Source organism: Chelonia mydas, chromosome 17, assembly GCF_015237465.2.
Source record: "Chelonia mydas isolate rCheMyd1 chromosome 17, rCheMyd1.pri.v2, whole genome shotgun sequence".
NCBI classification, from domain to species: domain Eukaryota; kingdom Metazoa; phylum Chordata; order Testudines; family Cheloniidae; genus Chelonia; species Chelonia mydas.
Window position 1 is genome coordinate 22,442,082 of NC_051257.2, and position 27,930 is coordinate 22,470,011.

Here is a 27,930-nt window from a genome sequence, read left to right on the forward strand (position 1 = left end):
TCTGCATTGCAAACCCACAGGATTTTAGAATAATGCTTTATTTGCATTTCATAGGGAGAAATGGATACTGAGAGATGTGGATCTGTGTTAATATCTAATCTAGCCACAAGTCTGAAGCCAAGATATCATTTTGCTGCATTGGAGAAGACCTATTATGAAAGACTTCCTTATAGGTATGTAGGACCTTGAGTAACCACTCTTTTATTTTATAAGAAAGTTTGGTTTTCTAGTGCATATGGGAAGGAATTCTAAAATTATAATGTACTAAACCCGCATTATAGTTTGTAAATACCTTAATTTATTCCAGTGTACACCCTGACTTCATCTCAAGCATATTTTGTGGCCATAACTGCCATCTGCACTAGGAAGTTGACCCATTGCTGATAATAGATGTCAGCAGTACATCCTCACAAACTTATGTTGCAAATAGAATAACTGCTACTGTGGATTTCACAAAACACGTTTCCTCACCAAAAGGTCACGGCAGCATTCTACATGGTTGGAGACAGATGAAGTTAGGTAGACTGGCCACTACAGGGAAGAGAAGCAGAAGGAATTCCACACACCTGGAAGTTTCCTATCGATACCAGGTCCTCATTGGACCTGCTGGAATTTCCACAAAGGGAAGGGAGAGATGTATTCAGCACTGGTGAGGCCATATCTGGAGTATTGCATCCAGTTTTGGGCCCCCCACTACAGAAAGGATGTGGATAAATTGGAGAGAGTCCAGTGGAGGGCAATGAAAATGATTAGGGGGATGGGGCACATGACTTATTAGGAGAGGCTGAGGGAACTGGGCTTATTTAGTCTGCAGAAGAGAAGAGTGAGGAGGGATTTGAGAGTAGCCTTCAACTACCTGAAGCGGGGTTCCAAAGAGGTTGGAGCTAGGCTGTTCAAAGTGGTGGCAGATGACAGAATAAGGAGTAATGATCTCAAGTTGTAGTGGGGGAGGTCTATGTTGGATATTAGGAAAAACTATTTCGCTAGGAAGGTGGTGAAACACTGGAATGCGTTACCTAGGGAGGTGGTGGAATCTCCATCCTTAGCGGTTTTTAAGGCCCAGTTTGACAAAGCCCTGGCTGGGATGATTTAGTTGGTGTTGGTCCTGCTTTGAGCAGGGGGGTTGGACTAGATGACCTCCTGAGGTCTCTTCCAACCCTAATCTTCTATGATTCTATGTATGGGACATATGTATGGGTGGCAGCTCGGCCCAACCTATGAGAAAATCAAGCTTACCTGCAGAGTGTTCTCCAGTTTTCCAAGGAAGACAGACAATCCTTGTTGGGGATTCAATACTAAGAAGAACTGAAATAGTGTTCTGCAAAGGACAGGAGGACAACCGAAATGTGTGCTACTTTTCCAGAGCCAAGACATGAGATGTTTCAGAGTAGCAGCCGTGTTAGTCTGTATTCGCAAAAAGAAAAGGAGTACTTGTGGCACCTTAGAGACTAACAAATGTATTTGAGCATAAGCTTTCGTGAGCTACAACTCACTTCATCGGATGCATTCAGTGAAAAATACAGTGGGGAGATTTATATACATAGAGAACATGAAACAATGGGTGTTACTATACACACTATAACAACAGCAGTCACTTAAGGTGAGCTATTACCAGCAGGAGAGTGGCGGGCGGGGTGTCACATAAACACCACCCTATACTGGAAACCTGCTGACCGCTATTCCTACCTACATGCCTCCAGCTTTCACCCAGACCACACCACACGATCCATTGTCTACAGCCAAGCTCTACGATAGAACCGCATTTGCTCCAACCCCTCAGAGACAGACAGCTACAAGATCTCTATCAAGCATTCTTACAACTACAGTACCCACCTGCTGAAGTGAAGAAACAGATTGACAGAGCCAGAAGAGTCCCCAGAAGTCACCTACTGCAGGACAGACCCAACAAAGAAAATAACAGAACACCACTAGCCGTCACCTTCCGCCCCCAACTAAAACCTCTCCAACGCATCATCAAGGATCTACAACCTATCCTGAAGGATGACCCATCACTCTCACAAATCTTGGGAGACAGGCCAGTCCTTGCCTACAGACAGCCCCCCAACCTGAAGCAAATACTCAACAGCAACCACACACCACACAACAAAAACACTAACCCAGGAACCTATCCTTGCAACAAAGCCTGTTGCCAACTGTGTCCACATATCTATTCAGGGGACACCATCATAGGGCCTAATCACATCAGCCACACTATCAGAGGCTCGTTCACCTGCACATCTACCAATGTGATGTATGCCATCATGTACCAGCAATGGCCCTCTGCCATGTACATTGGTCAAACTGGACAGTCTCTACGTAAAAGAATAAATGGACACAAATCAGATGTCAAGAATTATAACATTCAAAAACCAGTCGGAGAACACTTCAGTCTCTTTAGTCACTCGATTACAGACCTAAAAGTTGCAATTCTTCAACAAAAAAATTTCAAAAACAGACTCCAACGAGAAACTACTGAATTGGAATTAATTTGCAAACTGGATACTATTAACTTAGGCTTGAATAGAGACTGGGAGTGCATGGGTCATTACACAAAGTAAAACTATTTCCTCATGTTTATTCCCCCCCTACCCTCCACTGTTCCTGAGACGTTCTTGTCAACTGCTGGAAATGGCCCACCTTGATTATCACTACAAAAGGTCCGCCCGCCCCCCCCCCCCCGGCTCTCCTGCTGGTAGTAGCTCACCTTAAGTGATCACTCTCGTTACAGTGTGTATGGTAACACCCATTGTTTCATGTTCTCTATGTATATAAATCTCCCCACTATATTTTCCACTGCATGCATCCGATGAAGTGAGCTGTAGCTCACGAAAGCTTATGCTCAAATAAATTTGTTAGTCTCTACGGTGCCACAAGTACTCTTTTTTTCTTTTTAAGACATGAGATGTTAATCCAAGATTGAATAAGCTTTTTAAGTCTATGGGGAAGGATCCATTGGTGATGATTCAAATTGGCAGTAACAGCACAGTGTTGGGAGATATCTCGGAGGTGGTAGATGAACTCAGTGAACTCGAAGCATGCTGAAGAAGAGTGTCCAAACAATCTTCTTTGAGATCCTTCATGTCCCATGAGCAAAGGAAGGCAGAAGAGTCTGGATGTGAATTGCTGGGTAGGAGGGCTTTGGTTTTGTGGAATGTTGGTCCATGTTCTACGGGTAGAGGGATCTGTGTATTTTGTATAGCCTTCACCTCCAATCTCCTGGAGGGTTGGGTTGGCTAAGTAACCAGGAGGGAGTTAAACTAATAGTAAAAGGGGATGGTAAAAAGATGGAACATATGAGTGCTTAAAAACTGAGATGTTGAGAATAAAATTAGGCAAGGATCCAAATGACATGAAGAGGAGAAATTTTTGAGTTGAATTCTTGAAATTCTTCTAATTCTTGGAGCCTGAGTAACACACAAGAGGAACTGGGATTGCTCATTTATGAGCATAAATTTGATCTAGCTGATATAAATGAAACCTGGTTGGATGATTCCCAAAATGGAATGTTAAAACCAGTGGTTGTAACCTATTTGGGAGGATCGTGCGAACAAAAGGGGAAAGCGAGTAGCACTCGGGGGGGTGGGGAGGTGGGAATGGCATAACCTTTTTCTGCATCACTGATCACTCAGAAGGAAAAGATCTTGATTGCTTATGGATCTATGTCCTAATAGATAAAGAACAAGACGGGGTACTAGTTCGTCTCTGCTACAGGCCACCAAATCACACATGGAACAAGATGATTGGTCCATGAGGAAGCAATCTATAATGTGTAAAGAGAAGAGAAAAATATGTGATTATGGGGGACTTCAGTTTGAGTGACATATGCTGGAGGTCTCATGCTACCAATACTAAAATGTCCTTGGATTTTGTAAACATTACAAATAACTAGGGCATCGATTAATTTCAGTTAACTCACACGATTAATTTTTTAAAATTAATCGTGTTGAATCGCAGTTTTAATCACACTGTTAAACAATAGAATACCAATTGAAATTTATTAAATATTTTGGATGTTTTTTACATTTTCACATTTATTGTATTCTGTGGTGTAATTGAAATCAAAGGTATATTTTTGATTACAAATATTTGCACTGTAAAAATGATAAACAAAAGAAATAGTATTTTTTCAATTCACCTCATACAAGTACTGTAGTGCAATCGCTTTGTTGTGAAAGTCCAACTTACAAATGGTATATTTTTTTTTGTTACATAACTGCACTCAAAAAGAAAACAATGTAAAACTTCAGAGCCTACAAGCCCACTCAGTCCTACTTCTTGTTCAGCAAATCATTAAGACAAACAAGTTTGTTTAAATTTACAGGAGATAATACTGCCCACTTCTTATTAACAGTGTCACCAAAAAGTGAGAACTGGCATTTGCATGGCACTTTTGTAGCCAGCATTGCAATGTATTTACGTGCCAGATATGCTAAACATTCGTATGCGCCTTAGAAATTTGGTTGCTAAAGATAATAGTGTTGACATCATACACTTTACACTTCTCTAAGGTGTTTGACTTGGTACTGCACTACATTTTGATTTAAAAAAATTAGAGTGATATAAAATTAATATGGCACACGTTAAATGGATTAAAAACTGTTTAACTGATAAGGTCTCAGAATGTAACAGTAAATGGGGAATGGTCATCGAGCACGTTTGTGTGCAGCAGAGTCCCTAGAGATTGGGTTTTCGCCCTATGCTATTTAACACTTTTGTCGGTGACCTGGAAGAAAACAAAATCATTACTGATCAAGTTTGCAGATGGCACAAAAATTGGTGGAGTGGCACGTAATGAAGAAGACTCTGAAAATGATTTGGCGGTTGTGGGAGACAATCAGCTCAAGATGAGCTCCTGATGTGATGATGTGTCCAAAAGAACGAATTCAATCCTGGGATACATGAACTAGGGAATCTTGAGCAGGAATAGAGAGGTCCAGTTTTGGTGCCCAAAATTCAAGAAGGATGCTGATAAATTGGTGAGGGTTCAGAGAATAACTAGAAGACTGATTAAGGATTAGAAAACATTCCTGATAGTGATTGACTCAGGAGCTCAGTTCATTTAGCTTAATGAAGAGAAGTTTAAGGGGTGACTTGATTATAGTCTATAAGTACCTACAAGAGGGAACAAATATTTAATAATGAGCTTTTCAATCTAGCAGACAATGGTATAACACAATGCAATGGTTGGAAGCTGAATCTAAACAAATTCAGACTGGAATAAGTCATACACTTTTCATGGTGAGAGTAATCACTGGAACAATTTACCCAGGGTCGTGGTGGATTCTCTGTCACTGAAAATTTTTAAATCAAAATTGGGTGTTTTTCTGTGGCCTGGACACAGGACGTCAGACTAGATGATCACAATGGGCCTTCCTGGCCTTAGAATCTACGAACCATTACAGAAACCCTGAGTCAGAATTGTTTTAATAATTATAATTAATAATGAAACAATATTTGAGGCTGTTTTCTGTCTCCAGTGTAATAATTGGACCTGTAAATAAAAATGAAGCAAAGTCTAAGGCCAATGTGTTTGCCCAGGATTGAGTTATTGCCAAACCAGCAGGAAGCATCCTCAAGTTGTAGGTTTTAAAATACTTAAATATCCTTTATTTCTGCACTCAAAAGTGGCTTTTATTAAAATGTTCAGGTCTGATTAGCTTCTGCCATCAGAACTTCTCATCTGTGGACTCAGGTTTAATTCTGTAGCATGCTAAGCATTTTGGCCCTAATCCAGCACAGCATTTAAGAATGTGCTTAACTTTAACCATGTGAGTAATTTCATTGATGCCAGTGGAAGTATGCTTAACTTTAAGCACAGGCATAAGTACTTTGCTGAGCATTTTCACTCTGATCCAACACTATGTAGAATTGAGCTCCACATACCCACATCTTTATGCCATTACTCAGGCAACTTACTTTGAAGAAAATCCAGCAACAGTTGCAACAAGCGGTATATTTGATTCCCTGCCTGGTTTACTCCTGAGGGCATTCTGTGCCAAAAGATTAAAAATTCTGCGCACAGTATTTTAAAATTCTGCAAATTTTATTTGTCAAATAAATGCAGAGGCTCCAGCATGGCATTGTGGAGCACAGGCCACTGGCTGCACAGAGATGCGAGATCACTGTGTAGCTCCTCCCCAGGACACAGACTTAGCTGTGAGGCTGCACCCAACCCTGACACGGCACAAGGACCCGGCCTGCCCTAGAAACACCCCAGGGCCCTGCCCCTCTGTGTGGGCAGGCAGGCTCAGCAAGGCAGAATCCAAGTGTGGAGAGGCTTAATGTGTGGGAATCCGTGTGTGGGTTGAGAGGGTTCTGTGTGGGGTAATCTGGGTGTGGGCAGCTCAGTGTGGGGTGCAGGGAGGATCTGGATGCACAGGGGCTTGTCGGGGGGCTTCTGAGTGCAACGGTAATGGGATTCTGCAGGGGGATCCAGGTGAAAGTAGTTGGGGCTCTGTGCAGGGGGGTCTGGGTGTGGGGGGCTAAGTGTGGGGTCCAGATGCTGGGGGAGTGGGGTGGGGATCCAGGTGCGGGTGGCTCATCTGGGTGGTCCAGATGCAAGGGGAGTGGAGCTCATCAGAGGGTTTCTGGGGGGGAGTGGGGGAGGCTCGGCAGGAAGGTCTGAGTATGAGGGGGTCTGGATGCATGGGGGTGGGTTGGGTGGATGGGGGAGCAGATCCCTCCCCCTGCAGTTGAGAAACAATGGGTGCGGAAAGGGGGGGGCGGGTTTCTGTGCTTCCTGCAGCCGGGGGAGAAATCTGGGGGTGGGTCTGACCCAGCCCCAGATGCCATGCTGGGAAAGAGGAAGTCCTGTCCCCCCTAGCCACCCAGGACTAGCAGATGAGCCTGGCGCAGGGTAGGAGCCACTGGCTGGGTCTTCCCTAGTCCTGCCTCCTGCCCCACAGTGATTTACCTCTCTGCTGGCTGCCCTGGGCACGTGAAACGTAGTGCTGGGGAGGGTTGCATGACCGCTCTTGTGGATTCCCTTTGCTTCCCCATCAGAAAGTCATTTTTCTGTGGGGAAGCAAATAAATCTGTGGGGGACATAAATTCTGTGTATGCACAGTGTTCCCTCAGGAGTACTGGTTCTTAGTGATAGTGGTCAGCAAACAGTAGCTTCTGCTGTAATAACTTTGTCAAAAATATATTTAAAATCTTTGTTTTTCCAAAGAAACCATGTGGTCCTACAGGAGAATGCACAGCATGTGAGCAGATTTATAGCTCTTGCCAATGTTGGCAATACAAGCAAGAAAAAGGTAATGACAAATGCTTGGTTATTTTCTTCTATCAAATATAGATATTGTGGAAACAAGCATGTCTTAGGACACCTAATTTACTTTTAGAGTGTGGTTGGGGTCGCTGATTGGCTTATGGGGGCTTTCTGATGTCACAGCTACATACAGACTTGCAACAGAGCAAAGTTGGAATCTCATCACTCAAGTAATATCCCGTAATGTTTGATAGGTGAGGGTAAAAACAGAGAATTTTTTTTAAAATCATGTCTGCTTCCCTCTGTGTCATACCCAGGGTACAATCCGTATTAGTGAGTACCTTTGTCATCCTGTCCTCTAACCTGGGTGCCCTTTACATTGCTTTGTTGCTGTAGCCTGCAGTCCTGAACTGCTTACCAACAGCCTTTAGCATGTAAGTCACTCTCAGTTTGGTCTGTGTGTGAGCTGCAGCCAGCGCACATCTAGGCTCTTACCAGCCATGTTTATACCCAGCTTATTCCCAGTCTTAGATTTCCCCCCAGAAATGTATATCTTGTACTGCCTGGCCCTCTCTGGGACAATACCAGCTTATATAAAGTATGTCATTTGATGAATTGAAATGATATGCACATAACTTGCTACCCCAAATGGAGTTTCCGAAACACTTCAGTTCAAACACACTGAATGACGTAAAAAAAAACTACTTCTTTGTAGTTAATAAATTTGTAAGTGGGGAAAAAAAAAAGATAAAACTTAACAAACGATGGTAAGCTCAAGAGTAAAGTTTTTCTCACCACATGCTCTCAACAGTCTTACTGGCCAAACTTCTTAGGCCAGGACCCCTTTTTCTGTTTAATGACTGATTCCTTTGTTCCTTTTCGTGCAGTGAATTGATTGCGGGGGGAGGGGAGTGTTTCTGCCCCTTCTTTTTATAGTCTTGTCTTCCCTTTCAGAAGCATTTCCAGCTGGGAGCATGGTGATAGGCAGATGGTGTGGATGGGAACTCCCTTCTATTTCTTTACTAAAATGTAGATTTTCTCCCCTGCCCCCTTTACTGCTAAAGAATAGCCACTTGGCAGGTAAATGACCTATTGACCTTGTTTACACCTGGCTAAGGTGGCAGCTTGCCCTTTGTCTCTGAAAAACTGGCTTGGCCACTCCCCAGACTACTTGGAACAAGTTTTAGTAACAGGATATACTGGAATCTTGTAACTTTAACAATGTTGCTACACATATTTTACAAGGACACTAATGACCAGCAAATAGAGTTTTCAAATGATATCTCACAAAACATACCTTGTACACAGATTATTACAATAGTGGGCTGGGGTGAATACAGGGGTACAGTTTGTCACACGCTCCCACAAGGTTAAAGTAATTTTAAAAAAAATTCTTAAATATTTTAGTGGGAAAGACGGTTAATTGTAACCTACTTCCTCTGCCGTATTGCCTCTCATCCCTGCCTTCCTCACATCTACTTTCCACTTTTGCCCTCCTGAAGTCCAGCTTCTTTATGAACTGAAATGTCATGGAAACCCTTACAATTCACTGAAAATATTGTGGGCTTTCTGGTTGTTTGTGGGGGGCAGAAGGAGGAAAGCTAGAGAATAGAAATTTGATGAAACCATCTGCAGTAAAAGCATCTGGATAGATTTTTCAGAAGTGCTCAGTGCAACTGAGTCAGAGTTGAGCAGTCCCTATTGTATTGTGTGGTGCTTGCACAACTGTCATTGAATTGTAAATCCCTTGTTTACTATTCCCCTACTGGTCAATGACCGGTGATGATTGTTCAACACCTGCCCGGGTATTGGTTACCTCCTTTGTCGTTGTCATTGGAGAATTTACAACATATTTCAGCCATACAGCAACATCTCACAACTTCATACACACTAATGATATACATATTTTGACAGAAAAATGGGTTTCAGCAGATCATGATCTTTCATATGATATCCTACGTGGCATGCTTTGTATGAAATATATCATCATTATATGATGGGGTAAATCTAGGGTTCCAGAATGCTGCTTTAAGGTACAGAGTGCCACAATGGCACCAGTTAAAAAATAATTCTCCAATTTTCCAAACTACCCTCTGTAGTTTTGTTAATGAAGCTCATTGTGGAGGCTGAAGTGCAGAGAGGCAATGGGTGGGGAAGAGTGAGGGCCTTCAGCAGAGGTGGTGGTTTGAGACTGCCTTCTGCCCAAAGTACCAACCTGCTGTATATTGGTCTTCCTCCCAGATTAGCCTCATCTTTCCTGTGGCCAAAGCTAAGTGGGGAGCTGGTTGATATTCCAAATATTGTTTTCATAAAAGAGTGAATTAAAACTTGCTACTGGGAACAAATTGCTGCTGAAAGAGTAGTTGGTCTTTTGGAGGTGTTGGGACCTGGGGTTCAAGGAACCTTAGGGAGGGAAAATTTTAGGGGGGTGAAGGGTGGAATTGTGAACAAGTGTCGTCAGAATAATAGAAGAAAGAGATTTATCACTTTTCACTGTTATTTTCTCTAATCCATTTAATGGGCACTACTTCCAGATATGCTGCTGCTTTTCAAAAAGGTCCTAAAAAACGGAAGCGTAAAATGAATTGAATTCTTGTGAAGCTAGTTGTTCATTTTCAGAGTTAGCGTCTCAGTGCCTCTTGGGTTGCTGAATCTGAGTCATTGAGTCATTTTTGTTTTTTCCAGTATCTCTATGCATTTAGTATTCTCCCAATGCGCTCAATGGACCCTGCAGAGCTAGTGAAACAGCCACAGGATGTCACTGAAAACCCATATCAGAAATCTGGGAAAGAGGCACATAAGCCAAAGATGCTCTCAGGTGCAGAGGTACAATATGTTCAGCCTTTGTGTGTGTGTGTGAGAGCTGCTTCTTTCTTCTGCAGCATAAAACAGTCCTTGGGTTTGTAACCGTGAGTGTTTCCATCCACAGTGCTTTGAATTTCTGAGGGATGGTTTGGGTTGATGGACAATCTCAGGAACAGCCTTGGTGTGGTCAGTGGTATTCTGTAGTGTAGGACATAGCTGCTGCCTGCCTTTAACAGTGTGTAGATACTTCAGGCCATGCTCCAAATCAATCGGAGTGACTAGGCTGCTTGTTGGGACCTATTCTCCATGGGCTTCTTTGCATGCTGGGCCATGTAGGGCAGGCCTCCACAGTTAAGTTAGAGTGACTGCGGCTAGCTTGGTTTTTATGTCAGTTAGGATATAGCCCTTAGAGTCCTGGTAAATTGTCAGTGCAGCCCTGCACTCTACCAGTTCCATTTCCTCCATGCACTCTCTTTCCTTCTCCCATAAGTGCTTCTGTGCCTTCTGAATAATTCATAAAACGCAACAGCTCTGAAAGTAAGAGGGGCAGTTTAATAGGGAAGGGGGATAACTGTTCTAGACAAGTCTCCCAGGCTGGGGATGTGGTTAATGGGCAGATGGGCTTCATTGCATTAGTAGCAGAGAAGATCAAACCATTACGTCACTTATCTGCTGAGTAACAAACAGCCTTTTCAGAAGGACCTCTTTGTACATTAGGTGGGGCTTCATCATATAGACAGAGAACAATTGACTTTGGTTTTATTTTTCTGACCAGGAAGAACCAGCTTGTCAGTTTTTCTTTGATTTGAGCAAACGGCATGGAAAGAAGCGGCCATCAGATGGAAAGGGGGGACAGCATTCCCAACTCAAGCAGCCTAAGAAAATCCGTGAGTACCAGGCCATTGGTGCTTTTGGTGAACTCCCTGGAAGCTACCCGAGAAAAATAAGACAGCAAAATATTCCTGAGTAGTAGCTGTAGTTGTTGTTGTTCTTTGAGTAGTGTCCCTATCGGTGCACCACTGTAGGTGTATCTGTGTCCCTGCGTCTCTAATCAGAGATTATAGGTAGCAGTGTCTGTTCGGCCCCCAAATGCGCTCTTCTTCCCTCATGGTCTGCCTCAAGGCTATGTAGCGCTGTGCGAGCAAACCGCACTCAGTTGCTTCTCAACTGCCTTTGGTCATGAACGGAAAGTATAGCAGTTCTGTTGTCTACTTCGCTGCATCATAGTGTTAGTATAAACTATTGGATATATTACACACTTCCTCCTCTTCTAGAATCACCATCCCAGTCACTGAGGTTCCTCTGGACCTGGCTAAGGTCATATGGCAGACACCAGCCTCTGTTGCATCAACATCCAAAAGGGCGGATAAAAAGTGTTAACGTTCACCCTAAGGAGGTGGACTTCCTCTTCACCCACCCTCAGCCAAACTCTGTTGTGATGGATGCAGTCAATGCTCGGGGAAAGCAATATCACTCCAAATCAACCCCTTACGATAGAGACTGGAAGAGGCTAGACCTCCTTGGACAAAAGGCATACTTGTCTGTGACACTGCAATTCAGTGCCTGACATGAGGCCCTAATGGCCAAATATGATTTCGTGAACTATTGAAAACTGAGTACTTTTATTGACCACTTACTAGAAGCACAAAAAGAACAATTTCAGGCCATCATCAAAGAGGGCCAATTACTAGTAAGAACAGTGCTACAAACTGCAATGGATGTGGCAGACACAGCAGCCTGCTCAGTCTTGATGGCAGTGGTAGTGAGTCGGGCATCCTGGTCACACCTCTCATGGTTGCCCAAAGAGGTGCAGGCAGTGGTTGAAGATCTCCTGTTCAAAGGGCCCAAACTATTTGCTGACAAGACAGCCATGTCACCCTGAAAGACTTGAGGGCCACACTATGCTTCCTGGATAGTGTCCTGGACACCAAGACAGAAGAGGAAATTTACATCACAACCACCTCACAGATCCTGATTACCCCAGTTCCCTCCATCACAGCACTACTATAAACCACATCACAAGAGAACCCGGATGCAGAGGAGCAAGTCGTCAACTTCCCAGCCCTCCATCTCTCAACTCTTGTCTTCTAAACACCAATTTTGACTCCTTGGTCGAGGCCATGAATGACCACTCCTTGCCATGCCATCAGCTGCCAGATACAATGCTTCTATGCCCATTTGGTAGTTGCCTGACTCATTTCTTATGGAATTGGAAGAACATCACCTCTAACAAATGGGTTTTGGAGATTGTTTCAAAGGGCTACTGCATCTACTTCATGTGCCTCCTCCCTCCCTGTCCCTGTTCAGGGACCCTTTTCACGAGACACTATTGCCTCAGGAAATAGACCACCTGCTCCTCCTAGGGGCCATAGAATCAGTCCCCACTCAGCTCAGGGGCAAGGTTTTTTTACTCCAGGTATTTTCTGATACCCAAGTCAAAGGGAGATTGGAGAGCCATACTAGATCTACAGGCACTAAACAGATATGTGAGAGCTCAGAAGTTCAAGATGGTCACTCTAGCAGCTATTATTCCATCTCTGGAGCAAGGAAATTGGTTTTTGGCCCTTGACCTATAGAATGCCTACTTACATATTTCCATCTAACCATCTCACAGGAGATTTCTTTGATTCACCTTTGGGCAAAACCATTATCCAGTACAGGGTGCTCCCTTTCAGCCACACCTAGGATGGTCTCCAAGGTCCTTGCCATTGTAGCGGCACACCTACAAATGTTGGGTATTGTCATCTACCCATAACTGGATGACTTGCTTCTCTGGGGCTGAACTCGACTTGGTGTAGTGAGAGCATTCCTCCTCTTGCATGGATTCAACACCCTGTTGAGCCTCATAGAGACAGTCCAAGCTGGCCCACAAACAGCCAGGGATTGTCTCCAGCTCCTGGATACATGGTGGCATGTACATTCGTGATGCTAAATGCCTGGCTATTCATGAGATGTCTGCAGATGTGGTTCAGATCTGTCTACTCCCCGAACAGGGATGCGTTAGACAAGCCCCTGTTGATGTCCTCCAGGGTCAAACCTCCACCAATGCTGACCTTAACAACAGACGCCTCCCTGATAGGCCGGGGAGCCCATCTGAACAACCACAAGGTCCAGGGCAAGCGGTCTCCCTCAGAAGTGGTCCTCCACATCAATCTCTTGGAACTAAGAGCTGTCAGAAATGCCTGTGTGCGCTTTCTCCCATTCATCAGGGATACTCACACAAAGGTCATGATGGACAATGTGACCTGCATGTTCTGCACCAAGTGGGCACCAGACCACTCTCCCTTTGTGCAGAAGCACTACAACTTTTTAATTGGTGCTCATCTCAGCTGCTTACTTGCCATGGATACAGAGTGTGACTGCTGACAGCCCTAGTTGAAACTTCTCCCATGATCACAAATGGGAAATGAACCTTGCTGTGCTTCACAACGTATTCAACCTATAGGGGACCCTGACAATAGACCTTTTTAGCACTTGCTGGAACAGGAAAAGTCCTTGCTATTGCTCCAGAGCTGGATTGGGGAGACAGTCCCTGGAGGGCACCCTTGTCTTCCCATGGAGTGGGGATCTACTGTACACCTTTCCTCCATTTCCTCTGTTATCCAGGGTCTTGTTGAAGATACAGAGAGAGAAGGTGAAAGTTACTCTGATTGCCCCCTCCTGGCCGAGACAAGTTTGGTTCCAGTATGTCCTCCGATTCCTCTTCTGCCCCTTCCTCATCTGCTCTCTTAGAACAACGGAAGGGTCCTTCGCCCCAATATGCAGATCCTCTGTCTTCACGCTTGACTCCTTTTTGGTTCCAACACCTAGAGAGTGAATGCTTTGAGTGGGTTAAAGAAATGTTACTGCACAGTAGGAAATCAGCAACTCATCATACCCACCTTCAAAAGTGGAAACAATTCCAAGTTTTGTGTGATTCCAAGCAAGTGGACCAGTCATCTTCCTCCTGTTGATTCTGGACTATATTCTCTAGACCTCAAATGGTCCAGGCTTTTTCTTAATTCACTTAGTTCATCTAGTGACTATAACAGCCTTCCACCATCCGATGGACAGATACTCAGTGTTCGACCATCCAACAACATGCAGATTCATTAAAGGCATGTTTAAAGGCATGGGAATCCTATTCCTGCATATTAGATCACCCACTTCAGCCTGAGATCTAAATCTAGTTCTAAGAACCCTGACCAGATCACGCTTTGAGCTCATGGCTGCTTGCTCCCTATTACACCTATCCATTAAGATGGCATTCCTGGTGGCCATTACTTCACCTCAAAGGGTAGGAGAGAGAGCAGCATTCAAGGCACCTCCGCCATTCACGGTCTTAATTTGAGGACAAAGTCACCTTGAGGACACACCACAAGTTCCTTCCAAAGGTGACCTTGTCCTTCCATATGAATCGGCTAATTCATCTCTGTTTTTTTCCAAAACCACATAATAACAATAGAGAGGCAACGCTACATATGCTGGATGTTAGGAGAGCCCTATCATTCTACTTAGACAGGACTAAAGGAGTATGAGGCACAAGTGGTGTTCTTGTCCATCCTCCCTGTGGAAGGAAAAGGCCCGGGTAGAGACCATCGAACTGTGGAAGTCAAGGAATGGCTACGCAGGTGGTGTCGGAGAGAAGGCTTTGGATTCTTTGACCATGGGATGGTGTTCTAAGAAGGAGGAGTGCTAGGCAGAGACGGGCTCCACCTAACGAAGAGAGGGAAGAGCATCTTCGCAAGCAGGCTGGCTCACCTAGTGAGGAGGGCATTAAACTAGGTTCACCGGGGGAAGGAGACCAAAGTCCTGAGTCAAGTGGGGAAGTGGGATACCGGGAGGAAGCACGAGCAGGAGAGCGTGAGAGGGGAGGGCTTCTGCCTCATACTGAGAAAGAGGGATGATCAGCGAGTTATCTTAAGTGCCTATACACAAATGCAAGAAGCCTGGGAAACAAGCAGGGAGAACTGGAAGTCCTGATATAGTCAAGGAATTATGATGTGATTGGAATAACAGAGACTTAGTGGGATAACTCACAGGACTGGAGTACTGTCATGGATGGATATAAACTGTTCAGGAAGGACAGGCAGGGCAGAAAAGGTGGGGGTGTTGTATGTAAGAGAGCAGTATGACTGCTCCAGAGCTCCGGTATGAAACTGCAGAAAAACCTGAGAGTCTCTGAATTAAGTTTAGAAGCGTGAGCAACAAGGGTGATGTTGTGATGGGAGTCTGCTACAGACCACCAGACCGGGGGGATGAGGTGGACGAGGCTTTCTTCCGGCAACTAACGGTTCTCATGGGAGACTTCAATCACCCTGATATCTGCTGGGAGAGCAATACAGCAGTGCACAGACAATCCAGGAAGGTTTTGGAAAGTGTAGGGGACAATTTCCTGGTGCAAGTGCTGGAGGAACCAACTGGGGGCAGAGCTCTTCTTGACCTGCTGCTCACAAACCGAGAAGAATTAGTAGGGGAAGCAAAAGTGGATGGGAACCTGGGAGGCAGTGACCATGAGATGGTCGAGTTCAGGATCCTGACACAAGGAAGAAAGGAGAGCAGCAGAATACGGACCCTGAACTTCAGAAAAGCAGACTTTGAGTCCCTCAGGGAACTGATGGGCAAGATCCCATGGGAGAATAACATGAGGGAGAAAGGAGTCCAGGAGAGCTGGCTGTATTTTAAAGAATCTTTATTGAGGTTACAGGGACAAACCATCCCGATGTGTAGAAAGAATAGTAAATATGGCAGGCGACCAGGCTGGCTTAACAGTGAAATCCTTGCTGATCTTAAACACAAAAAAGAAGCTTACAAGAAGTGGAAGATTTGGAAAAATGACCAGGGATGAGTATAAAAATATTGCTCGGGCATGCAGGAGTGGAATCAGGAAGGCCAAATCACACCTGGAGTTGCAGCTAGCAAGAGATGTTAAGAGTAACAAGAAGGGTTTCTTCAGGTATGTTAGCAACAGGAAGGAGGTCAGGGAAAGTGTGGGCCCCTTACGGAATGGGGGAGGCAACCTAGTGACAGATGGAAGAATGCAATGCACTTAGGATGGAAGAATCCAATGCACCGCTACAGACTAGGGACCGAATGGCTAGGCAGCAGTTCTGCAGAGAAGGACCTAGTGTTTACAGTGGATGAGAAGCTGGATATGAGCCAACAGTGTGCCCTTGTTGCCAAAAAGGCTAATGGCATTTTGGGATGTATACGTAGGGGCATTGCCAGCAGATCGAGAGATGTGATTGTTCCCCTCTGTTCAACATTGGTGAGGCCTCATCTGGAGTACTGTGTCCAGTTTTGGGCCCCACGCTACAAGAAGGATGTGGAAAAATTGGAAAGCGTCCATTGGAGGGTAATAAAAATTATTAGGGGACTGGAATACATGACTTATGAGGAGAGGCTGAGGGAACTGGGATTGTTTAGTCTGCAGAAGTGAAGAATGAGGGGGGATTTGATAGCTGCTTTCAACTACCTGAAAGGGGGTTCGAAAGAGGATGTATCTAGACTGTTCTCGGTGGTAGGAGATGACAGAATAAGGAGTAATGGTCTCAAGTTGCAGTGGGGGAGGTTTAGGTTGGATATTAGGAAAAACTTTTTCACTTGGAGGGTGATGAAGCACTGGAATGGGTTACCTAGAGAGGTGGTGGAATCTCCTTCATTTGAGGTTTTTAAGGTCAGGCTTGACAAAGCCCTGGCTGGGATGATTTAGTTGGGGATTGGTCCTTGTCAAGGTTCCTTCCCCACTCTGAACTCTAGGGTACAGATGTGGGGACCTACATGAAAACCTCCTAAGCTTACTTTTACCAGCTTAGGTTAAAACTTCCCCAAGGTACAAACTATTTTACCTTTTGCCCTTGGACTTTCGCTGCCACCACCAAACGTCTAACACCGGTTACTGGGAACGAGTCCGTTTGGAAACGTCTTTCCCCCCAAAATCCTCCCTTATCTTACACCCCCTTTCCTGGGAAGGTTTGATAAAAATCCTCACCAATTTGCATAGGTGACCACAGACCCAAACCCTTGGATCTTAAGAACAATGAAAAAGCATTCAGTTTCGTAAAAGAAGTATTTTAATAGAAGAAAAAGTAAAAGAATCACCTCTGTAAAATCAGGATGGTAAATATCTTACAGGGTATTACGGATTCAAAACATAGAGAATCCCTCTAGGCAAAACCTCAAGTTAAAAAAGACACAAAAACAGGAATATCCATTCCATTCAGCACAGCTTATTTTCTCAGCCATTTAAAGAAATCAGAATCTAACGCATATCTAGCTAGATTACTTACTAAGTTCTAAGACTCCATTCCTGTTCTGTCCCCGGCAAAAGCATCACACAGAAAGAGAGAGGCTTTTTTTTTTTCCCTCCCCCCAACTTTTGAAAGTATCTTGTCTCCTCATTGGTCATTTTGGTCAGGTGCCAGCGAGGTTATCCTAGCTTCTTAACCCTTTACAGGTGAAAGGGTTTTTCCTCTGGCCAGGAGGGATTTTAAAGGTGTTTACCCTTCCCTTTATATTTATGACAGTCCTGCTTTGAGCAGGGGGTTGGACTAGATGACCTCCTGAGGTCCCTTCTAACCTGGTTATGCTATGATTCTATGACTAAAGACTTGAGAGTTGATATTGTGGAGCCTTTGAATCTGTCTGCAAATGAAAGGAAGAGCTTGGGAGACTTTCTAAAGACTCTTTAAATGGATCTCCAGTTGCATTATCACTGTTACCGTGCTCAGAACCTGCTGCTCCTGTCAGGAACGTGCACTGTGACAAAGTCAGGCCAGACGGCTGCAAGAGAGCGCTGGAAGATCGATAAGTTAGCCCTAGAATGTTACAGGCCCTTTTTCTTACAAGCTGAGAAGGGGTTACCTCAGGTCAGTTGGGGACACCTGAAGCTATTTAAGGGCTGCCTGAGACCTTTTAAAACCCTTCCTCTGGTGAGAGAAAGAGGGACAAGAAAGAGACAAGCTGCTGCCAGACTAGTGGCAGCAGGGAAATAAGCTTTTCCAGGGTGAGAGGCTGTGCTCCTTCCCATAGGGGAAACAGCCAAACCTGAGTGCCTGCTAGGGGAAGGACTGACACCCCAGTGCAAACAGGACAGCGAGGAGGTAGGAAAAGGTATCCCCCTTTATTTTTGTGTTTGTGAGACTGTTTCCTTTTTGTTTGGTGGAGGATCACTCCTTAGGCAAGCCCCAAGGGCTACCCTGAAAATATGATGAAAGGAGCACAGAGAGGGGAGATAAACACTGCCCAGAGTGGGGCTGATTTACCCCAGGCCTGTCCCCGCCAGAGGGGAAGGTGCTAAGTCTGGCAAGACAAAGGAGATGCCTTTGCCACACATGGTGTGAGAAGTGGGATTTGACTTTGTGGCAAACCAACCTGCTGCAAGGTAAATCACCCCTCTCCACAAAATGGACGCCATAGTGAGGGCACTGGTACAGGCCACGGCAGCACAACAAGAGGCTATTGGGGTCCAGATGGCCACCCAACAGGAGTCAGTACGGCTACAGCAGGAAATGAATCAACTGCTGATGAGCCAGGCACCCCAGATCGAGCCAACCTGCAGGAGGTCGTGAACCAGCAGAAGTTCTGACAAATGGCCATGACAGGACATGATCCCTAATGGCAAGTAGTTACCTACAGAAGATGACAGTGGAAGATGATGTGGAGGCATATCTTCTCGCCTTCGAGAGAATGGCCCGACATGAGGCTTGGCCCAAGACCAGTGGGCCAGCATCCTCGCCCCTTTCCTGTGTCAGGAGGCCCAGAAGGCCTACTATGACATGGCTGCGGAAGCGGCTACAGACTACCCGCAGTTGAAGGCTGAGATCCTGGTGAGGTCTGGGGTGATGATTGCTATAAGGGCCCAGAGGTTCCACAAGTGGGGGTACCGGGATGGCAAAGCACTGAGGTCCCAGTTGTTCGACCTGATCCATCTAATGCGGAAATGGCTGCATCCCGAGATCCACAGTGTGGAGAATATGATGGAAGTCGTAGTGTTGGACAGGTTCATGAGAGGACTACCGCCAGACCTATGAGGATGGGTCCGACAAAATAACCCCTCCTCCTATGACAAGTTCCCCGCCCTCGGGTAGATACCAAAGAATGGCCAAAGAACTTCCTCGGACTACTGCGGAAGAGTTGTGCTGTGTCAAGAGGGTTTATTCTCTACAACTGGGAAGCCCTGGAAAACTAGATGAGAGAGGAAGGCAGACAAAAAGTTGGGAACCAGGATCTTGGCCCAGAACCAAAAGGCTGCACTCATAGGGAAGAAATCTCGTACAACTGGCAGGGGGGCCACTCAGATAGTTGACGAGCCGGAAGCTGGATCCAATTCCATGGAGACCAGTTCTGGGAGGGAAACAGAAATAGGTCCCCTTGAATTTGGGCATATTGGAACTTCCTTTGAGAAGTTTTTGGGCAGGATCAGGCCAATGATCCACTATATGATGATGTTAGAAAAGAGATAGTTGAGGTGAATGAGGTCCCAGTGGAGGGGGAAACCAAAGGCCATACTTCATGATAAAAAGGGACCTATTATATAGAGTAGTCCGAATGCAAGAGGAAGAAGTGGAGCAGCTCTTGGTACCTTGAAGGCACCAGAGGGCAGTGCTGGACCTAGCTCATAGTCATTTGTTTGGAGGACATCTAGGGGTAGATAAGACCCTCAGTCGAATCCTATGGGAGGTTTTTTTGGCCAGGAATTTATATGGAGGTCTGATGATATTGCGCCTTCTGTCCAGAATGCCAGTTACATGGCCCCGACCACCCTTAAGGGTCCCTTTAGTACCTCTGCCAATTATTGAAGTCCCATTCGAGGATAGCCATGGACCTGATAGGCCCACTGGAGAAGGTATCCCGTGGCCATCAGTGTGTGCTCATTGTTCTGGACTACGCCACTTGATACCTAGAAGCTGTACCCCTACAAAACACCATGTCCGAGACGATAGCTAAGGAATTCATTCAAATTTTCTCTAGGGTGGGGATACCCAAAGAGATTTTGACTGATCAAGGAATCCCCTTTGTGTCAAAGTTGATGAGGGACTTGTGTGTGATGCTCCACATACGGACCTAAAAATGTCAGTCTACCAGTCACAGACTGATGGCCTTGTCTAACATCTTAATAGGACATTGAAGAACAGATATGGAAAGTGGTGAGCCAGAATGGGAAAAATTGGGTTATCTTACTACCTTACCTGATGTTTGCTATAAGGGAGGTTCCCCAGTCTTCAACCGGCTTTTCCCCTTTTGAGCTCTTAGTTGGTTGCCACCCCCGTGGCATACTGGACATTGCCCAGGAGTGGTAGAAAGAACAGCCTAACCAGGGAAGAAACATCATTGAGCATGTGATGCAGATGAGGGACAGAATAGTCCAAGTCACCTCCATAGTGCGGGAACATATGGGCCCAAAAGACCTATTACAATCGCTGAGCAATGGTCTGGAAATTCCAGGTGGGAGATTGGGTAGTGGTGCAGGTCCCCACAACTAAGAGCAAACTCCTGGCTAGATGGCAGGGACCATATGAAGTGATAGAATCCGTTGGGGAGGTCAACTATAAGGTTTGACAGCCTGATCGCCTGAAGAGATCTACCATGTCAACCTATTGAAGCCCTGGCAAGACAGGGAAGCTCATCTGGTCACCCTAGAGACACCACCCCAAGAAAATAAACGTCAGGGACAGGCTGGAATATCCCCCGAATTGACCCCTGAACAACAAGCAGAAGTTACCAATATGATTGAACAAAACCACCACGTGTTCTCGGAGAAGCCAAGCAGGACTACAGAAGTCCATCATCACAGATCCTGGAGTAAAGGTGAATGTTAAGACATACAAAATCCTAGAGGCAAAAATAGAGGAGATCAGGACAGAAGTTAGGAGAATGCTAGAGCTAGGAGTCATTGAGGAGTCTCATAGTTAATGGTCCAGTCCAATCGTCCTGGTACCTAAGCCAGATGGCAGCATGAGATTCTGCAATGACTTCTGAAAATAAAATGAGGTGTCCCAGTTCAGTGCTTACCCTATACCTCGGATAGACAAGCTAATTGAGTGATTGGGAAAAGCTCGATTTTTGTCCTTGACCTGACCAAAGGTAATTGGCACATTCCTCTGGCCAAGGAAGCCAAAGAGAAGACTGCTTTTTCTACACCAGAAGGATTGTACCAGTACACTGTCCTCCCTTTTGGGTTACGTAGGGCTCTTGTGACCTTCCAGCAGCTCATAGATAAGCTGTTACATCGACATGGCAAGTATGCAACCGCTTACCTTGCTGATGTCGTCATACATAGCCCAGGCTGGGAGACTCATCTAGAAAAGGTGGAAGCAGTATTGGAAAATGAGGAAGGCAGGTTTCACTGTGAATCCCTCCAAATGTGAAATAGGGCTATCAGAAACCGAATACCTCGGGTAAATCATGGGGACGGGCATTGTAAAGCCCGCCCCCAACTGAACAAGTTAGAGGTGATACAAAGTTGGCCCCAACCGATCCGGAAGAACCAGGTCAGAGCATTCCTGGGGCTAGTTGGGTACTACAGGCGAATCATTCCCCACTTTTCTACCAGAGCATTCCCTTTGACGGATCTGATAAAGGCTTAGGGCCCAGACATAGTGAAATGGACCAGCGCAACTGAAGAAGCTTTTGCCGGTCTGAGGACCGGCCTCTGCAGTAATCCAGTACTAGTAGCCCCAGACTTTGAGAAAGAGTTTATACTACAAACCGATGTCTCCAAGGTTGGGTTAGGAGCCGTACTTTCTCAAATCGTAGGAAAGGAAGAATACCCAGTCCTGTTCCTTAATAGGAGGCTCCTACGCAGAGAACAAAAGTATTCTGTGGTAGAGAAGGAATGCCTTATGGTAAAGTGGGCCATGGAAATCCTCCGATACTGCCTAATTTGACGGAGGTTTACCCTCATCACTGACCATGCTTCCCCTGAAATGGATGCACTGGAACAAAGAAAGAAATGCCAGGATGATAATGAGATGGTTCTTGTTACAACCCTTCCACTTCAGAGTGCAACACCTGTCAGGGACCAAGCATGGCAATGCTGAGGCCTGTCAACGATGCACTGTTTTTTGACCCAAGTAGCCCAAGCCCATGGTGTTGAAAGGGGGGAGAATATGTGACAAAGTCAGGCTGGATGGCTTCAAGAGGGTGCTGGAAGGCCGATATGTTAGCCCTAGAATGTTAAAGGCCCTTTTCCCTACAAGTAGAGAAGAGGTTACCTCAGGTCAATTGGGGACACCGGAATCTTTTTAAGGGTTGCCTGAGATCTTTTAAAACCCCTCCTCTGGTGAGAGAAAGGGGGAAGAGAGAGACAAGCTGCTGCCAGGTTAGTGGCAGCAGGGAAATAAGCTTATCCAGGTTGAGAGGCTGTGCTTCTTCCCAGAGGGGAAACAGCCAAACCTGAGTGCCTGCTAGGGAAAGGACTGACACCCCTGGGAAAATAACAGGACAACCCAGCGAGGAGGCAGGGAAAAGTATCCCCCTTTATTTTTGTGTTTGTGAGACTGTTTCCTTTTTGTTCAGTGGAGGATCACCCCTTAGGCCAACCCCGAGAGCTACCCTGAAAATATGATGAAAGGAGCACAGAGAGGGGAGACAAACACTGCCCAGAGTAGGGCTGATTTACCTCAGGCCCGTCACCACCAGAGGAGGAAGTGCTAAATCTGGCGAGATGAAGGAGGTGTCTTGCTGTAGCATGCATTCTACAAGATATGTTTCCACCTCGGTTGTGTTTGTTAAAGATGTCCCTGTGACATACTGTACCTCAAAGTAGCACATTGTAACCCCCATATTCATCATTCGTGTATGGTTGTGATATTTCATTCAAAGCATGCTATGTAAGATCTCATAGGAAAAGTTATGACCTGCTGAAAACCATTGTTCTGTCAAAATGTGTTCTCATTAGTGTGTATAAAGTTATGAGGCTTTGCTGTATGGCTGTTATCGAAATATGTTGTAAGTCTGGGAGTCGTCCATTGCTAGTTCTCCAGTGACAACAAAGGAGGTGACCAACACCCAGGCAGGCGTTAAATGACCATTAATCAGTAGCGGAGTTGTAAACAAGGGATATACAGTTCTGTAAGAGAGTTGCGCAAGCATCACACAATAGGAGGATTACTCAACTCTGTAACTCAGCAAGGCCCACCAGTACATGTCTGGGCTAGTATTTTCCAGGCACATGAACTGAGGGTATAAAATAAGGGATAGTGGCATCATGCTTTTACCTTTCTCCTCCTCCACCTACGCTGAAAGCAACAAGAATGCTGGGAAGACTAAGACCTAAACTGAGGAGACTGGTCCCAGGCTTAAAGGGAAAGCCTGTGTATAAAGGACTGTAACCTACCTACAACCAGGGCCGGATTTCCAGTTAGGCACAGTAGGCACATACCTAAGGGCGCTCGCATTCTAGGAGTGCCTAAAAGTTAAAAGTGGGTTAAAAGTTTCATTTTTTAATGGAAAACACGAAAGCCAGCTGTAGACGGGGTATGTGTGTGTGTGTGTGTGTGTGTGTGTTGTGTGTGTGAAGATGCTATGCTTAAGGGCGCATAAGGTGTCAGTATGGTCCTACCTGCAACATTCAGTGGGGTGAGAAAAACTGCTTAATCCAAATATTGCTTAGTCTAATAAGGTGTAGGATTTAGACTGCGTGCTTACCTTTTATTTTCTTTGGTACTTTTTGGTCCTACCACTTATAATCACTTAAAATCTATCTTTCAGTAGTTAAACTTATTATAATGTTTTATCCTTACCAGTGAGTTTGTCTAAAGAATTTAGGAAATCTGCTTATCTTACAAAGGCTGGTACATGTCCACTTTCCTTTGATGAAGTGGTGAACTAATTAAAAAACTTGCATTGCTCAAGAAAGGGTCTGGAGTGGTGCAAGATGGTATATTCCCAGGGTGCAAAGGCTGGGGCCTTGGGAGATTTGCTGGTGCCTTTCTCTGGGCGATTCATGAGTGGCTCAGGGAGCATTCTTGCAATTAGCTGGGTGTGGGGCTCCACATGCTGTTGTGTTGAGTGATCACAGCAGCACCTGGAGGGGTTTGCTGCTTGTCACTAGCAAACACATTGTGAGAAACAGCCCAGGCTGGAGAGCTAAGGCGGCGCAGCGGTCCCACAGTTCCAGGTTGTACCTTGGGGATCCCGTCACAGTCCCCATCTCTGAAATCTCCAGGGCAGCAGCCTGGGCCTCTGCCCATACTTTCACAGAACACTATGCAATTACCCAAGACTCAGATTCTGACGCTGTCTTCAGCTCCACTGTGCTATCAGTAATAGGCTCCACTCTGAAGCCCCAGCCCTCCATGGGGCATAATGCTGTGGAGTCCTCTACAGTGGAGCACCCATAGGGACACTACAGTAACTCCTTGCTTAACGTTGTAGTTATGGTCCTGAAAAATGCTACTTCAAGCGAAACGATGTTAAGCGAATCCAATTTCCCCATAAGAATTAAGGTAAATGGGGGGTTAGGGGATTTTTTTTCGCCAGATAAGACACCACACACACACACACACACACACACCTACACCCGTATAAATTTTAAACTATTTAATATTGTACACAACAATGATGATTGTGAAGCTTGGTAAAGGTGGTGGAGTCGCAGGGTGGGATATTTCCCAGGGAATACCTTACTGCTAAATGATGAAGTAGCACTCGGCTGACCCCTCCAGGGATAACACGTTGTTAATGTAGCCTCACACTCTACAAGGCAGCACAAATGGAGGGAGGAGACCCAACATGGCAATGGCTGCAAACATTCTCTGTGGAAACTGAACGTGATGATGAACCCACGCTATCCCACTGGAGCGCACCACTCCCTCCGCTTTCCAAAGTTCTGGGGGTGTATGCAAGACAGACACATGCACACAGTGTGTATGAGAGACCAAGAGGGAGAGTGTGTGTGTGTGTGTGAGGGAGAGAGACGCATTTCCCCTTTAAGTATGCTGACCCCACTCTAAGTACACTGCCTTTTTAAGTACTGTAGATAAGCAAGTTGAGACAGCAGCTGCTGCTAGCAAGCTCCCTCTGTCCTGCGCCCTGTCCTGTCGAGCCCTGCTCTGTAGAGCTGGGGGAGGGGGGATACCCTGACATCAGCACCCCTCTTCCCCCCCATCCCCTGCACAGCAAGCAGGAGGCTACTAGGAGCAGTTCCAAGGCAGTGGGCAAGAGCAGTACATGGCAGTGGAGGGAAGGACACCTGAACTGCCCGGCAATTGATAGCCTGCTGGGCGGCTGCCACACAGGGAACTTAGAGGAGCTGATGGGGGCTGCTGGCCCACCCTGGTTCCAAGCCCCCACCAGGGAGCTCCAACAGGCTGCTCTTTCTGCAAGTAGTGGGCAAAGCAGGTGACTGCCAAACAACGTTATAAGGGAGCATTGAGCAACTTTAAACGAGCACGTTCTCTAAGTGATCAGTAACATAACAAAACAACGTTAACCGGGACGATGTTAAGTGAGGAGTTACTGTACTTGAAGAAGAAAAGAAAGTTACTCCCTTGTGTAGTAACGATGGTTCTTCGCAATGTGTGTCCCTATGGTGCTACATAACCTGCCCTCTTCCCCTCTGCTTCGGCATTCCCGTCATGGGACTCTGCAATAGTGAAGGAACTGGTTCCTTTTTGCTGAGGTGGAGGCCATATACAGCCTCATCTCCCCCTACACCCTTACCTACCCAGCATTTCAGTTCCAATGGCTATATGAAGAAAGCTTATTGCTAAAGCTTCTCTTTAAGATGGATTAAATGCTTCTGATTCTGGTGCTTGTTCGGTGGCTACAGGTACTGTAACCATAGTTGATACAATGATAGGGTATGCATTTTGATTTACCACTCTGGTCTTCAGTAATGGACAGTGAAATACTGTCATTTATTTTAGCTCCACAACAGAAAAAACTCCAGGGGAAGTTTTTCAGGAAAAACTTAATTGGTGGTCCCCAGTCTTGGCTAAAATATTTTACTGTCATTAATTATACTGCATGCATTCTGTCTGGCTGGAAGTCTAGCATCATAGGTCCTATTTTTTTAAAAGGGGGACAAAGAATCCTGCTTCATAAAGACCTACTAATATGTTAGATGTGGCAGGGAAAAATTATTCCAGATTTTTGCTATCTAAACTTGAAAATGGGCTTTGGAGGTTATTTTATTACATGAAGGTCAGTCCAGCTTTAGGGCTGGTAGAGCCACAATTGATAATTGTTTTATTCTATATAATTTATAAATACACTGTGGTTAAGGGTACTAGATCATATGCTCCTTTCATAGATCTAAAGATGGCATTTGATTCAATTAGCTGAGACAGTCGTTGGGCAAAATTAAGGATGGGTATTTGGTCTAAGACTTTTGCATGTTTTGGTTGCTCTACTCCAGGGCAATATGGCTAAGGTGAGATCAGAGGTGAGAACAGAGTTGCTCCAGCATTAATAATTTCTAGCCGAAGTTTGGTTTAGGGGCCAAATTTCAGCCTTAGAGATTGTTCAAAATAATTTTTTGAGGAGACTTTTAATTCTCTCAAATTTTACCTTGGCCTTTTTTTTACATGTCAAGGTGAGGGTTTTTTTCTGTAAGAAGTAGAGCTTGTATTGCTTTTCTTAAATATTGGTCTAAGATCTGCGCTCTTCCAAATTATAGATTGCCACATCTTTGCCTTCAGGAAAATGGAAGAATAACCTGTGTATTCCTTATTTCCATGGTATAAAACTCTTCAATTTATTATTGCTACACTGGGTTTTTCTGTTACTTATTGTTGATATATTTAATCAACATAATCAATTACTCAGACGGAAACTGAGATGTTACCCAACAACAAGCTCTGGCTGTGATTCTAAATTTACCTTTTGGTTTTCTACTTTGAAGACAGCTCATGTTTTTGAACTGCATTTGAATGAGTTATCAAATTCTCATTTATGTAGGGCATATACTCACTTAAGATTCCAAACTATGGAAACTGCTGTCCTTCAAGGTAGATGTGGAAAAGTTCCTTCACATCTTTGTTTTTGCCCAATTGTAGAACTGTCTAGCTTCTGAGAGCTAGATTTTGGATTTTACCTCTTTTTTTCTATAAAAAAGAATATCACCATCTCAAAAGATAATGGTTTTGGTATTGTCTCAATCCCCTGTTGTAATTAAATTGGTGGCAATTTTTGGCCTTTTAGTATTGTGCCAAATAAGAAGAGGTTTTATTAGGTTCTGATGGATATTTTAATGTATTATATGGATGCTGCTCTTCTTTTAGATTGTGTATGTTTTTCTTTGCATTCACAAAAGGCAATGTCATATGTGATTTAATAAAATTGAATTGATTTGAAAATACAGATATTGTGATGCAACATTCATGGTTATCTGCCTCAGGTTTACAAAAAGAAGAGCAAGCAACTATTGAATAATTGCCATTTGAGGTTCAGAATCTGCTCAGTAATAAGACTGATTAATCTCAGATCATTGGGTTTATATTCCCCTTATTTCAAAAAGAAATAACTCCATCCTCAATATTCATTGTCCAGATATAGGAATGTTCAGTATTCCTCTTGTTTTTCATAGTATCAACACCAGAGACCACCTGAACAATTTTATATAGCGCTCTAGAGTTCAGAAGAAATCTACTCCACTATGCTGTTCTGTAGCTGCTCAATTGGGTCAGACACAGAAATATAAGCTTTGATGCGATGTTCAAGGATCTGCTTGTATACAGTGATCAATATATACCCTTTTACTCCACACTTTGGTTTCCATCTATCTTATTTCATGGAGGCTTGGATGGCAAGCACCAGAAAACGATGGGTCCTTCAAGTAATCAGACATGGTTATGCCATTCACTTTCAATCCTAACAGAATGTTAGGAACCAATAGGAAAGAGCTATTTTTTGTTTTATTATCTATCATAGTGCTGCTGTATAAATCCATGATTCACCCACAGCTTGAATACTGGTTGCAGTTCTGGTCA

General features: G+C 44.8%; 1 protein-coding gene and 1 long non-coding RNA gene across 11 annotated transcripts in view; both read left to right on the forward strand.

Annotated features, from left to right (window-relative positions):
• The window catches only part of CWF19L1 (CWF19 like cell cycle control factor 1), a 67,517-nt gene that overhangs the window by 26,770 nt on the left and 12,817 nt on the right, over positions 1-27,930 (forward strand). For all 10 annotated transcript variants that reach the window (XR_005222589.2, XM_043531283.1, XM_007065454.4 and 7 more), the window contains 4 exons: positions 55-173; positions 7,172-7,256; positions 9,896-10,036; positions 10,791-10,902. Coding sequence is in view for 9 of the 10 variants with exons in the window: in XM_007065454.4 (XP_007065516.2) it covers positions 55-173; positions 7,172-7,256; positions 9,896-10,036; positions 10,791-10,902 (457 nt within the window). In the remaining variant the exon portion in view is untranslated. The remainder of the gene's footprint in view (positions 1-54; positions 174-7,171; positions 7,257-9,895; positions 10,037-10,790; positions 10,903-27,930) is intronic.
• Positions 15,889-27,706, forward strand: LOC119563864. Its single transcript, XR_005222590.1, has 2 exons — positions 15,889-15,950; positions 22,514-27,706. It is a non-coding gene; the product is annotated as an uncharacterized LOC119563864 (long non-coding RNA).